This window comes from Eumetopias jubatus, unplaced genomic scaffold (genome assembly GCF_037043125.1).
Source record: "Eumetopias jubatus isolate StellerSeaLion01/CBP00866 unplaced genomic scaffold, mEumJub1_p1.0 scaffold_15, whole genome shotgun sequence".
Lineage (NCBI taxonomy): Eukaryota > Metazoa > Chordata > Mammalia > Carnivora > Otariidae > Eumetopias > Eumetopias jubatus.
The window spans coordinates 72,990,041-73,005,347 of NW_028274821.1; the positions used below are offsets into that span (position 1 = coordinate 72,990,041).

At 40.4% G+C, this 15,307-nt stretch overlaps 1 protein-coding gene across 4 annotated transcripts in view; it reads right to left on the minus strand.

The window, feature by feature from the left end:
* The window catches only part of ECPAS (Ecm29 proteasome adaptor and scaffold), a 99,755-nt gene that overhangs the window by 6,767 nt on the left and 77,681 nt on the right, over positions 1-15,307 (minus strand). For all 4 annotated transcript variants that reach the window (XM_028108663.2, XM_028108664.2, XM_028108662.2 and 1 more), the window contains 14 exons: positions 13,986-14,065; positions 13,267-13,372; positions 12,304-12,351; positions 11,321-11,442; positions 9,165-9,315; positions 7,373-7,438; positions 5,901-5,990; positions 4,758-4,824; positions 4,118-4,209; positions 3,970-4,036; positions 3,329-3,520; positions 2,542-2,750; positions 1,655-1,698; positions 1,366-1,558 (listed from right to left, as the gene is read on the minus strand). In XM_028108663.2, the coding sequence (XP_027964464.2) occupies positions 1,366-1,558; positions 1,655-1,698; positions 2,542-2,750; positions 3,329-3,520; positions 3,970-4,036; positions 4,118-4,209; positions 4,758-4,824; positions 5,901-5,990; positions 7,373-7,438; positions 9,165-9,315; positions 11,321-11,442; positions 12,304-12,351; positions 13,267-13,372; positions 13,986-14,065 (1,527 nt within the window). The remainder of the gene's footprint in view (positions 1-1,365; positions 1,559-1,654; positions 1,699-2,541; positions 2,751-3,328; positions 3,521-3,969; positions 4,037-4,117; positions 4,210-4,757; positions 4,825-5,900; positions 5,991-7,372; positions 7,439-9,164; positions 9,316-11,320; positions 11,443-12,303; positions 12,352-13,266; positions 13,373-13,985; positions 14,066-15,307) is intronic.

The window sequence follows — 15,307 nt, forward strand, 5'->3', positions numbered from 1 at the left end:
AGGATACATCAAAGCAAAGGAAAGCAAAACTTATTTTCTGTCAAAGTTACAGGTGTACTGCAAAACAATCGGTACCGGAGCAGATGTTAACCAAGAACTAAATATTAATTCTCTACCATGGGCCTTCCTATTTGTAAAACAAAATTTGTTACAGAAATACTACACCTCTCTAATAAATTTGGAAAATCCTTTAAAGGACTCTGTTAGGAAAAGTGAAAAAAATACTGTATATGTAGGATTTTAAACATAACATAAAAAGACATGCTTTAGAATCATGGGATTAAAGATGCAAGAACTTGGTAATAATCCTCTAAATCCAAACTCTTTCTTAATAAGAAAGGGAAACATGCTGGGAAGTGACTCATCCAGCTAGCTGGTGATATAATCAATTGAAAACACAAGTCTCCCAAATCCATGTACTATCATTATGTAACAGAAATTATTTAAACAGCCTTACTGTTGAAAGAAAACTGCACATTGGCGGCAACACAAGAAATAAAAATGCTACTTAAAATATTTCGTGTTTCACACACACACACACACACACACACACAAAGATAATAAACGATAACTTTTTTTCTCTGAAGCAGTGCCCAACCTTTACAAACGAGTACTTCATTTTCCAAATGAAACCAAAGTCTTTTTGACCAAAGTCCCTCAATACATGGCAGAGACAATTAACAGTGGCCCACTGAGCTCCCAGTACTCACTCTAGGATGCCTGGGGCGGCTTCTGCACACCCTTAAAGGGCAGAGCATATCACCACTACGTCAGAGACTGTCTATTCACTCCGACACTCATTCTTGGAAGTCACTGTCCCCACAGCCCTGAGTTTCCCCGCGTGCAGGTTGAAACCCCTGCAACAAACTCATCTTTCCGCTTTGCTTAAGAAGAACCAGCCATTCTCCTATCCTCCCACGGAGGGCAGACCCCTGGAGGACTGCCTTCCTTAGCCTCCTGTGCAGAACTGTGGCTAACTGGTGAGGAACTGGCCAATGAAACAGAAGTGCAGGTGCCATGCAGCAATGTCAGAGAACTCTCCTTGAGAGAGAAGAGATGTGCCAACTTCGATCCTTCATCCTCTCTCCATCTCCTCTGCCATTACCCGCCCGGAAGGCAGTGACACCACGCACCACAATGACAATGGCCACACTCCAGGGAAGGCGGAGCTGTGAAGAGCCTCAACTATTACATGACAGACAAAACTCTATCTTGTTTGAGGCCACGATACTTTGGGATTTCCTATTTGCAGCTACACTAATCCAAATAAAATAAGAGGATGCCAGGAAAATCTTCCTTCCTTTTCTTTCTAAATTTTAGTTTTTAAGTCTGAACTGGAGCTGAGAGGATAGAGGTGATCACTACCTTCTTGATGAGAGGTATGACAATGTCAGAAAACTCCTGGAATCTGTCTTCTTTGGTGGCCTTCAAGACATCCGCCGCACAGCTGATTGCTACGATCTTGTATTTAAGATTCTCTTTGCAACACTCCTTCAGAACAGCCCGGAGAATCTCCTTTGTGCTGGGCTGACTGGGCACAGGCTTTTCCAGCTCTGCACTATGGGAGCCACACAAATGCATCGGGACAGTTAACAAGGACTCCAGCTTTGGGGTTCAGCTTAAGAAATGGCATCTTCACTGAAAGAACATTTACCTGCAAGCTGTCACCACACAGGCAATGGCTTTCAACAGCTCTTCCTAAAGGGTTGAAAGATGAGGGAACACTGTTAAGCACACAGGTGTCATTTCCATCCCATGTACTATGACTCCATTACCTCAGGAATACTTAATAACTATGAGGACAAAAATTAAGCAGAGTCATCTTATCTTTAATGCACTTTACTATTTAACAAGCACATCTACAGACTTGTACTCCAAACCACAGGAGCAGGACAACTGTCTTCATCTCCATTTCATAAAGCCTAGAGACCTGACTTGCCCAAGGTCAACAGGTGGACATGTCAATCACAGAATGCTGATTCCCAGTCCAACACCTCTCCTCCAGTACAGCGTTGGCCACTACTGACTGTGACAACATCAAGGACATTGTGATATGCTGCCACAATCTCATCTCCCCCACGAAGCGTTCACTATAAGTATCCCGCTAGCACCCTTGTGTATAACATGACTAATTCACAGGCCTCAGAGATGGGCATCCTCAGCTCCAGGTTTAGACACAGCTTGCCTCGCTACTCAGCTTCACATGTGCCCAATCCTAATCTGTTCACGAGGTCAACAGGGACAAAATGGTGACCAAGTGATTTAAGACCTCTCTTGGAAAGCTGAACATGATAAATAAAAATCAACCCCCAGCATTACTGTGCAGTACTCAAAAACATGTGGGTTACACTTTGATGAAATAGCATATTTAATCAGACAAGGTTTACCCAAAGCTTCCCATTGGCTAGGAAATCTGGTTCACAAAAACCATCCACCTGACATCCCACAAAACCAGATTCTAATTTTTATAGAAAATGAAAGATGAAGTCATAATCCTTTAAGGATACCTTAAATTTAACTGGGCATGAATGGTTCCTTTACCTTTCCTGCCCATGTTCTTCCAGCTAGGCCTTGCAGTAATGCGGTCAGTATCATTCCCAGATATGGAGGTACTAAGGAGCTGGTTTGTTTTGCAATTGATGCCATGGCAATTGCACCCTGGGCTTTCATTTTCCAAGACTGAGACTGCAAAGCCTTCTGGGTAATGGTAATCAACTCCTGCAGGTATAACCGAATGCCACCAAAGGAACCTAGGTTATGAAAAGCAAAATCAAAGCAACTTTTAAGTGACAAAAAGAATTAACTGGTTTTTTTTTTTTTAATCTGAAAAAAAAGTGACCATCAGTCTAAAGCAATAATTCTCAATGGTTAGATCACACCACTCTCTGAAAGAGAAAGAGAATAGTGTTGTGATATATCTTTACAACAGTAGGACTTTATGAACTTGAATATGCCCACAGGAGGGTGTCATGCAAATGGTCATCATCCATTTATACATGTGAAGGTGAAGTACAGAAGAAGCATCACTCTAAAATGATACTCTAAGCCAACATCAAATCACCACTCACTCCCAACTCAAATCGGTAAAGCTCTACTTCGCTGGGGCAGAGGTTCTATTCTCTCACATGGGCAGCAATGAGGGAGGAGAGAGAAGAGCTGAGCATCAACCTTGAGAAGGCAGCAATTTGGACAGGCTTAAAACCAGATGGGACACATACCGTTAAGGTCCTGGGAAAGTAACTATGAGTCTATAAATGAAAAAGAGGAGTAAGAACTCCAGCTGTGGTTCTTAAGAAACAGGATGAATTCACAGGTACTGATTACTAACCAGGTACGTTTTCCTGCCACACTTCAGTCCACAAGTCACACTCTTCTTTCTCTGATTTCTCCTCCTCGGCAATCTCATGCATGCCCAGAAATGCCAAAGGCAGCACTTCTTTGGCATGGTTCTTCAGCACGTCGGGGCTGTACCGTCCAATAGCATGGATGGTCAAAGCACAAGAGGTCTTATAGATGGGTTCTGAAGAGGAACAGAAATAGAGTCATCTTGATGATACTTACTGTGGCTAGGGCGACTAACTGATGTAAACAAACTATTGCTCAGCTTGCACCAAAGCAAAACAAATCAGTAACATCAGCCCAATGTTCCTAGCAAAGCACATAATATCACAGACGGCAAAACTCGGTTTGTATTGTTTTACTAGACTGTTAACATCTAAATTAAAAATAACAGAGGGGCGCTTGGGTGGCTCAGTCAGTTAACGGTCCGACTCTTGCTTTCGGCTCAGGTCATGATCTCAGGGTGGAGAGATGGAGTCCACCCCTCATCTGGCTCCCAGCTCAGCAGGGAGCCCGTTTCTCCCCCCCTCCTCTGTCCCCCAACTCATGAGTGCACTCTCTCTCTAAAATAAATAAATCTTTAGTAAATAAAATAAAATAAAAATACTAGAGAGAAGGAAATAAAGGTACCTTCTTTCTCCATGTACCAGCCATTAAGCTTCTGCAGGAGTTTCTCGGTGCTGCTATCCCTCGAGGTCTGAAAAAGAAAACAACCGCTATTTATTTCTTTATAATTATCAAAGTATAAATACTTAATTAAATGAGAAATTCAACTCACCCGAACTAAATGGCCCATGGCAAATGCACAAGATTTCTGAATTACACTGTTCCGATCTGTCAGGCCACTAAGCAAAGCACTCATAAGTTTACCTATCAAAAATAATGAAGAAAAATCTGATACTTGGTTGACCAAATGTTCAACCAAAACAAACTTAACCCTGTTTAGAACCCTTGTATGTTACTTGTGTACTATGCACTTGCTTCCTTTTGCGCCCAATACAAAATTAAACATTAATCTGTGCCTAGAATATTGTGGGGAAAGTTGCAAACATGAGAGCTAGGTACATAAAGTTCATTAGCCCCATTGAGGAGTCAATCCAAGAAGAGAAAAATGCTGATGTAAAATTAGGTATAAACGGTAAACAAAGCCTACAAAATGGCAGATACTCTCACCTCTTTATAGCCAGTAAGAATTAATCTAATACTTATAAAACAGTGAACACTTGCTAAACTCGTTAAACTTGGTCATCACTGCACCACTTGCAAACAAAGAAACAAAGATAGAAGGGGGAGTTTAAAGGGAGAAAAACCATACAGATCACAAGCCTGTCTGAATGATATTTAATTTTTTTAAAAACCGTATCACACAAGACATGGGCATACCAAAGTATCATCACACATGGTTTTGGCAAACTCACCTGAGTAAGGTGTTAGGTCCTGGGGACACTGAGTAGTTAATGACACAATGACACTGGCACAGCCTCCCTACAGGGTTACAAAGGCAAAGGTCTAAATTTGATGGTCACAATGTTCTGTCTCTCAAACCCTTTGTGTCTTAGGTGTCAGTGATTTAAAGATGAGAAATATACGAAGCCTAAGAGGATTCATATCTGGCAAGAGGAAGGTCCTTATTTTAAGTTTGCAATGCAAAGATTTTTTTTTCAAGGCTTCCAGCAGGAAGACGTGTGCTCTCACATACACTACAAGGAAGAAAGAAAACTAATACAATCTTTTGGGAGGGTCACATAGGTCAACTTGGCCATCCTTGTTCTAACAGTTCTAAAAATTTAACCAAAGGAAATAGCTTCCAATGTGTCCAAAGACCTTCATCACAGTGCTCTGTTTAATATCAAAACAGCTGAAAACAAATCCGATGCTCCTTGATGGACTAATATAAATGATGCTACAGTCACATGAGAGAGTACCCCATGGCCATTAAAGAGGACGCTGTCACAGACAAACGCACAGAAAAGAGACCGGAGGAAAACACTGTGGAATATTAATAGCAGTTACCTCCGGGTGCTAAACTTCATGCACAGTCTTTAACTTTCTCCTGATCTATAAATGCTAAAATGTTAAAATGCAAGCAAGTGTTAATTTTGTCAAGAGAAAAACTGTGAACTGGCTTTTAAAGTGTGGGGACAGGGTCTGATCCTTGAAAGATCTTGGAGAGGAAGACCTTTTTCTAGCCAAATACCTGCTAGCCCCCGTGAAAATGCTAATCACCACCTAAAACCACCATCCGTGCCTCGATAGCTACACGAGCCTTTCCATCAATGACTGATCATGGCGGGGACCCAGAGGGCACGTACACGGCAACCAGGGGACAGAAATGATCCCACTAAAAAAGTCAGACACTATTTATTGAATAAGTCACATGTTTTCTATTCTGAGTGAGCTACATATTTTAAGTTATTAGTACAACCAGAGAAACAAAATGGTTAATGTAAAATATTAAGTTGTACAGAGAAATATGAATCTCAAACATGATGGCAGTCACATTTTTGCGGCCCCAACTAATGAAGATGCAAATTCCTCTTGTAAGAAATACACGTACTTACCTTAGTTCCAAGGCCCACACCGCTTCTGATCAATTCACACAATCTCGGGACGAGCTCGCCCAGCACCGACACGTCAAGATACTGCAGGCACTTTGGGAAAAGAGTAACATAACGTTACCCCTAGAAAACGAGGAAGTCAGTACCACATCATCAAGTAGAAGCTGCTGTGTCAAATATGTACCCACTGGACTTGACATCAAGTTGAAAAACTGCCAGGTTCATTTTGCACTGATTTCAACATAAAAACCACCACTGTACTACAAACAGAAAAAACATTCATCAGTCGTTCAACATTAAAACAAAAATTGGGGCACCTGGGTGGCTCAGTCAGTTAAGTGTCCAACCCCTGATTTCGGCTCAGGTCATGATCTCAGGGTCCTGAGACTGAGCTCTGAGTCCAGCTCCATGCTCAGCATGGAGTCTGCTTGTCCCTCTTCCTTCCCTTCTGCCCCTCGCCCCGCCCACATGCTCTATCAAAAAAAATAAAAATCTTTTTAAAAAATCATAAAAAACACTGACTTACTAAAGGAGAAAATAAATTAGGATTCCGCAAGAAAGGATTTCTCTGGGCCTACTCTTTCTCCTTACCGATCCATGTTTAGTGTAAAACATGTTTAGTTAAAACTGACTTTCAGTGGGCCTGACATACCAAACCAACTTCTTAGCCAAATTTGCTACACTATGTTTTTAAAAATGCAATGACATATTTTCTATTATTAATGAGCATATCCAAAAGGTGTCTACTAACCATTCCTATTTATTTAAGATTCCTTTTCCCCTCAATAATCCAACTAAGACATAATACCCTTAGACCAAATTTTGGTGATAGTACCCCAGTAAGCACTAAAAAAAATCTTCTTCTCTTGTCCAGCCCTGCGATCTGCTTAACAAAACAATTTCCAATAGCTCACGAGTTGTCAATTAACCATTCCAGGGTATGTGCAGCAGAGCGGGCTCTAGACTTTAGTGACCCCTAGTCCCAGACTCCAGGATCTTTAGAATTTAGAACCTCAGCGCCAAGCAGATCTTTTCTGCAAATCCCTTCTTACAACTAAAACATTTCAACATTGCTCAGTTCTCCTTCCCTATCTTTTATGCTACCTACCTTCACTGAACACCTCCAGCTTACACCTTCCTAGGTCCTCCCAAAGACCATGCCCAGGCACACAACTATCTGAACCTTTCTAAGCAGACAGGCCAAAAAAGATAAGAGATTTATAGAGAAATCTTTTAATATACTGTTCTTCTATGTAACACAAATCTGGACTAACAGATTCTAGTATTTGGAAAATGTTTTATTCCATTTAATAAGCTGGAAGAAGAAAAAAAGACCTGTACTAAGAAAAAACTAGAGTCAATAGCTGTTTGACTCATCCCTTAAATCTCTACTTCATTTAATGGGCCGTGAAGACTGAAAAATTACACTCTAAGGTAAGCAAAAAACAAACTTTCTTATTATATTAGGCACTGACCATGTTGATTGTTTCCATCATGGGAGAGGATTTGGCAGCACTGAGTCGAGCACTATCCATCGCAGCCTGAGGACACAAATCCAAGTCACTCAGCATATTCGATCAATTAAGAAGAACCCACATACACTCCCATAAAAGGGCTTTACTTCCAGAGGAAATTTTTTAAAAATAATATACAGGTAAAAGCAAACTCAAAGGTAAGTCCAACTCTAATTTCTTTGGAGCTCCATTCAACAATTACCAATGAGGCAGCCTCTCACTGCAGGTGAGAAATTCAGACAATAGTTAGAAATTAACTGCAGTTAGAAATTAACATAGCGTGGCTCTGAACAAGCCATCGGCCTGCCTGAGCCTCAGGTTCTCCATCCACTAAATACGGGAATAGGCTAAATAAATTTCTACCTAAGGTTTTAAAAAATTGTATCTAAGCAATAAAAAATGTCATACTTTTTTTTTTGCTTTAACTTTGTAAAAGGTATTTCAGTCTAACAATGACCCTGCAGGAGAGGTTAGCTAGCCACACAGAGTCAATGAGGAAAAGGACACATATAGAAGTGACAGGCCTAAGGCTGCAAAGTTTGGGCTAGACATTGTTTCCTACTTCTCAGCACTAGTAAACACACTGTGGGGACCTAGCCAGGGCGAGTCCACTGCTGAAAAGGAAAGAATGATGAATGGAGAAGAAACAGCAACATGAGAGGCAAAGGGAAAGAGGGTCGGTTATTAGAATAGTTTAGCCAAGGTAAAAACCAAATAGCAAACTGAGAGCAAGCACTGGCAGTCTACATGACAGAGGTGTGACAGTCCTAATAAACAGAGACCAACGTAAAAACACCAACAAGTACAAAACCAGGCACGGAATAGAAACACACAATTCACAGAATGTAAGGAACTAACGTAATACGATCAGACAACGGACAGCCCTAGCAACAGGAAGGTGTAAATCAGAATGAGATTCTTGCTTATCAGACTGATGTTATTCAATGTTGGCAAAGGTGTGGAGGAAACAGAACGGGCACAACCTTTGATGCTGCATAATCTCTCTGTCCAAAATGTGAAATCACCTCACTGTAGAATACTATGTATGCATTAAAAAGAATGGAATAGCTCTATATACAGATATGATATACTGTCCATAACAAAAAGCAAGTCGTAGAACAACATTCACAGTCTATTTTTAAATCAGTGTGTTTGTAGCCTGTGACTTCAAGGGAATTTTGAAAACAGACCCAGGAGGCTACTGACAGTGGGGACCCGTTAGGGCAGAGGGGACCCCTGGGATTACTTCCTCCCCCTTCTGCATTATTTTTTCACAGTAAATGTTTCATCTACAATTTTTTTTTTAAAAACTTTGATCAGTCAAGGCAACTACAGTATCTCTGAAAAGCAGAATAATTTTGGACAATGCCAGAGTCTAGATACAAATCCTCTTTACTTATAGGGCAGGAGTGGTCCTTAGAAGGTCTCTGAAGGTGGAGAACCAACCCCTAAAATAAACAAACATGTACAAAAAACTGTGTTAAATAAATGGAAATGCATTTTTTGAATGGAAGTGTTAGTTTTCATCCAATTCACAAAACACTATGTGAGCCCTCGCTGTGCTCCCTCCGACCCCCCAAAACACACCCTGCATGAAGTCACAGGTGTGGAGTTATTTCAAGAGTGGTGAAAGTATCATTTGAGTAATGGATTTTGTCTAAGGACACTGGAAAGATTGTTCAGATGGAACTCAGTACATTAGCAAGACTTTTCTTCCTTGAGACTCACCAATACGTATGTGCCGTCAACTCACCTTTTCTTGGTCTGTCGCCCGGAGGCTCAAGTAATTGAGAACTTGGGGTTCCAGTACACTTAAGGATTCCAACAGAGCTGGGATGAGTTTTGGTGCATGTGGTTTCAACATGGCTCCCGCACTTTTGCTAATCTTCACAAGGGTGTTAATGCTACAGACACACAGAATACAACTCCTAAGTCCTTTTGACAAAAGCCAGCAGCTCTACAAATCTAATCATGAGGATGTTCTGTGGTTTATTGTATTCAGGAACACATTCACATGGTTACAGTGTCTGGTCTTAACACTATTTTTTTACTTTTTATTATAGAAATTTTCGAGCATATGTGAATGAAGAAAGAATCATAAATGAAATTCTACATATTCTCTACCTAGTTCAGCCATTTGCAACTTCTCACCAATTTTGTTTCATTTATTCCTCCTCCATACACACAAGCACACCTCCCCTCTCCATATCATCTTGAAGTATCCCCTAACTAAACTTCAGTATGTGTCACTAAGAGGCAAGAATCCTTTACTATAATCAAAATACCATTTTCAAACCTAGGAAATATTAATAATTTTTTTCATGTAATTTGATATCCAAATTTCCCTGTTTCACAAATGTCTTTAAGAGTTGGTTCGTTTGGAGGGCACCTGGATGGCTCAGTTAGTGACTTGTCCGTCCAACTCATGATTGTGGCTCAGGTCATGATCTCAGGGCTGTGAGATCGAGCCCTGTGTGGGGCTCCATCTGGGCTTGGAGCCTGCTTAAGATACTCTCTCTCTCCCTCTCCCCTTCCCACCCCCTGCACCTCTCTCACTCAAAAAAAAAAAGTAAGTTGGTTTGTTGGAATCGGATCCAGAGTCCACCCACACATTGCAATTTACTGCATTTCTTCAATCCTTTTTAATCATCCCTCTTCTTTTTCCTTATAATTTATTTGTCCTCACTAACTGTTTTCCAATGGTGTCATTTAACATGTTCCTCTCCGTCCCTTGTACAGATCTTCAGGCTAAATCAGGTTCGGGTTCAATTTTTCTTTGCCATGAATCTTTTGCAGATGGTGGTGTCCATGTCCCATTCCATCACATCAGGATGCATGCAATGTCTGCTTATCTTTTTTTGTGCTATTAAGAGTGGTCAGTGAATTCAAGTTCGGTTCTCCTGACCATCCATTTAAAGTTTCCAACAACCTCTGACCCGTGGACTTAGGAGCCACCAATGATCGTTGCCCTAGGTCATTTTAATGAGGTCAGCAAAACAGCAATATCCTACTTTTATCATTCCTTTGCCTTTGTTATGTGAATTCTTTAAAAACAAAACAACGAAAAGAAAACACCTTCAGGGCGCCTGGGTGGCTCAGTCAGTTGAGCGACTAGCTCTTGATTTTGGCTCAGGTCACGATCTCAGGGTCCTGGGATCCAACCCTGTGTTGGACTCCACGCTCAGCAAGGAGTCTGCGTCAGGATTCTCTCTCCCTCTGCCCCTCTCCCTGCTCACGCGCAGGCACTCTCTCTCTAAAATAAGGTAATTAAAAAAAAAAATCTTCCCTCATCAATTATTTTATTAGTAATAGTAAGAAATAGTTACTCTTAGTATGAAATACTGCTGGTACTATTAATGTGATCTAATTTTAAGAGTGAAATAAAATGACAGATAAAATTCCTAAATAAGACTCTAGTTTAAAAAAAAAACAAACAAAAAACTAGAATCCCTCATTGCTGAATTTTACAAAATGGCCATATATGTCTAAACATGTGAATGTATTTTTTTAGTACTTCATTGTTGCAGGTGGTACAGTTTATTTTAAACCTAATTATCGGTGAAGTATTACTAAATGGTCTAACCAATAAGCAACCTCCCAAGGACCAGGGGCATAACAGAAAGATGTGCTTGCCGAGGACAGACGCTGATGGCAACACAGTAACACGCCTTACACAAGGTCAAAGCAGAACAGCAGGATGTTGGTCCAAAGCAAGGTTCCCATGAGAATGTGTGTTTCTGAGAAATGTTCTGCCTCAGAACTTTTCACAAATGCTCTTAGGTCACCTCAGTGTATTCTCCTCAACTCATTTTCTCCATACTTTGAAGAATCTAACACTCAGAGAAACACTATTTCTGCAGAATGGCTAGAAACTAAGTAAATCCATTCATTTTATCAGCTGATTCACACCTGAGGGCTCGAACTTCTGTCACAGGACTCATCATTCCTTTGTCCAGAAGGCAAGGCAGAAGGACCGCGATGGTTCTCTGGCCAGCTGCTCCTTTGGCGGGGTCACACATTTTCACACAAACCTCACATACACAGAGCATGGAAATTAGTGAAACTGACCTCTTACCCAATAAAGCATTCATCTAACAAAATACTTTCTATTTCCCATAGCCGTAGAAAAGAGTAAGAATCAACTCCATGACACTTCAGGGAGAAACAGAAAAGAATGCTCTGTCTGCCAACACCTAACAGGGAATTGGGTAATGCCTTCCACTCTGTAAGCTTTGGTCCTGTCATTTGTGAGACAGGAAATAGTTGAAAAGGAAGTGAGAAAATTGGTAAGAAAGCACTCTGCAGAAGGCTTAAGGTATCATCATCATCAATAACTTTGGGTGGCAGCATAACACAGTGGTCAGGAACACAAATTGGGAATAAGAAACACCTGAATTTAAACCCTGTTTTTACTACGTACTAATGATGTAATCTATGGCAAGGCTATACAGTTAGAATGTAGAAGTCCCTGAAATACCATACAATCAAGTTCAAGTAAGAAACTAGTTTCAAAAAGCTTGCCAACCTCATAAACATGCAAGGCAGCTGAACACAAAACCATAGCAATAATAAGAGAAGAGGCAGATGTGGCTGGATCTACCTGAGCAATGTGTTCTTCAGGGTCGAGTGAAAGTCATACCTTATGTAAAGGCCCACAGAAGCGGACGAAATAAAGAGACCAGACATATTCTATGCTAAAAATACTGGTATTCTAGTATAACGGCACCTAGTTTCTCATTCACTGTAAGAACACTGAACTATAACATGAAACCGATTACTTTATGTCACTGCAACTCAATGTCAATTGAGATGACAAAGAAATAAGTGATCACTGTCCTGGTCACAGAAAGCCCTGCCCCACTTCACTCCCAGTATAAGATAAGAGTTTTCACCTTGCTCAGAGTTTTCAGAGCTAGTTCTGCAGCTTTCCGTACAGATTCCTAAAAATGAGGAAAGTATGGTATGACAGATTAGTTTCATTCCCATCCACCCCATGATGTGTATTTAACTGCCTCTGACTCTACACAGATCAGTGAAAAATCCTACTTTCAATATCAGGTAAAAAATAGTGTTTCATTAGGCTCCCTGCCCATCAAGGAACATGTTATAATAGCATATATTTTTTTAGGTATGACCTATTTTGACCTTACATGGCTAAAAAGTATAACAGTTTAGGGCCACCTGGGTGGCACAGTCAGTAAGTGTCCTACCCTTGGTTTCAGCTCAGGTCATGATCTCAGGGTTGTGAGACTGAGCCCCATGTGGGGCTCTGACCTCAGCACAGAGTCTGCTTGGTCGGCCTGGGACCTTCTCTCTCCTTCTCCCTCTGCACATCTCCTACACTCATCTCTCTCTCTCAAAATATAAATAAATCTTTAAAAAAACATATAACAGTTTAGAAACTAAATGTATTATAAATGCAAACATATAAATATCTATATGAGGATTCTAAAAGACTTTTAAAAATCTCTAATGAATAAAGCAAAAAGAAAGGTAAAACTAAAGTGCCCAATTCTAATGGTGAGATACCAAAATATCTAAAATTTAGATTGAATTTAAAATTCAAAGGAATTGGTCACGTTATTTGGGAATAACTGATCCAATTTATAAAAATGATCAAGTAGAGGTTGTCTGGATTATTTCCAAACTGTTACTTGTCCTAATCAATAACATCATAAAATCTCTATTGAAAGAAACCTTGCAACATCACAGACACATTAAGACTGAAATTTTGGGAGGAAACTGTAGTCTCTTAAAATTGTATAGAGAGTGAATTCTGAAATACCCAACGTATATATTTTAACAATCCCAATTAAAGTTATTCTGTGAATAAATGCAGACTTATTTCTTAATACCTTGATATCATCTTGTACCCGAAAAAGAGTTTCCCAAATTTCTGGAAGTTTATCAATGATGTCATCTAGAGGTCTTCCTCTCAATAAATCATTCAGAGCTAAACAGCTGAAAATAAACAATTTGGTTTTCAAATTTATGATCAAGAAAGCTCATTCTTTTACTATGAAACATTCAGATCAAACAAGAACATGGATTCTGCCTGTATTTCCAGTTCTTACCCCCTCACTCCTGGACAGCAACACCTGTTCTCTCCTTGGTGCCTCAAATACCCCCCACACACGTGGCATTTATATTCATCAGATGTCTGCGTCCCGCAACTACAATACAGCCTCTCTGAGAGGATACATCATTTATTTACCAGTGTACCCTCACATAGCACACTGACAAGCATGTAACAGGCACTGAATAAATTTATATAAATATATAAGTAAATGACACCCTACAAAGTCATGACAATATATATCTTAATGTCTACCAATTTAACAAGTGATCTTCTTTAATGTCATACTTATATAAACTAAGACAATTCAGAAAAACCACTGACTAGAGTTGGGTATTTATTTTAGAGTTTTAAACAGTAAAGTAAAAAGAACTCTCTAACCCAACCAAAAATATGCTTTTTAGTAATTTATTCCTTTTGCATAAAGTATAAAGCTTGGAAACTTGAAGAAAAAAAATTAGTTATATTTGCCTAGTCTTTTATTTCCAAAAATAGTACCTGGATTCTCGAACTCGCCACATATTGCTGGTAAGGTTCTTAACCAAGTCTTGAAGAATTTCCTTCAAATATTTATCCACCTAATGAAAGAAAAAGTTTAACATTTAAAATGTGAAATTCATCAACTGTCAAGTTATTAATCTCTCAACCACACTAACCATGTCTCTGTAGGTAGCAGCCTGAGTGTCTGTGGGCGTCTCAGCCCACAAGTCTCTCCTCACTTTGCTTGCTGCCAGCTGCCAGAATGATCATTCTAAAATGCAAACTTGATTCTCTTGTCTTCCTCAGGACACGAGAATAAAATCCAACCACCCAGGCATGGATACAAAGCCCTCTGTGACCGAACTAGCTCCAAAGGTATCATGTACTATTTCGTCTTTATTCCTTGATACATAATACCTCTCCCTACAATCCATCTCTTGCTTGCCTGGCTAATTCCTACCTGTCCTTCAAGGTTCAAATCAGGCATCGCCTGGCGGAGAAGACTGGCCTACCCTCCCATGTTCCCACAGCACCTCCTCCAGCGTGTCGTATCAGACTATGTATAACTACACTGCTCCATCACACTGAGACCCCAAGGGCAAGGACAGTGTCAGACTTGTCTTCATATCCCTGGTAACAGGTACAGTGTCTGGCACATAGAGAAGTATTATGATTTTTCAGAATGAAAGGTGAGTTGAATCTTTTAAGCCTGTTTTGTTTGGATATACACTTAACAATTTGGTAATAACAACTAACTGATGCGAGGCTCAATTCTTGCACTGATCCAAAGAACCTCAAAACTTAAGGCTTGGCGGCACCTGGGTGGCTCAGTTGGTTAAGCATCTGATTTTGGCTGTGGTCATGGTCTCAGGGTCCTGTGATCCAGCCACGGTGGGCTCCATGCTCAGCAGGGAGTCTGCTTCTCCCTCTGACCCCATCCCTCCCTCCTGCCCCCTCTCCCTGCTTGTGCGCATGCTCTCTCTCATATAAATAAAATCTCAAAGAAAAACTTAAGGCTTTCCCACTTTTACTCTTATGGGTAGGAAAGGTTTTGTTATCCTCACTTATATGGAAGAAAACCAAGACAGAGAGGTAAATAACTCACCTAAGATTTAACAAACTGACATCTTCTTACGTCCAGTTCTCTATAAACATTCTCCACAGTGATCTCATCTGCACTATCTCATCTATCCATTGAGACAGACCGATCTCATTGATCCCCTTTCACTCATAAGGAGATGATACTCACATCTCGAAAGCCTCAGCTTGTGCACTGGACGCAGATCTATCAAGCCAAGTGGACTATTAGATCTTGACTGACCCAGTGGTACCAAACACTC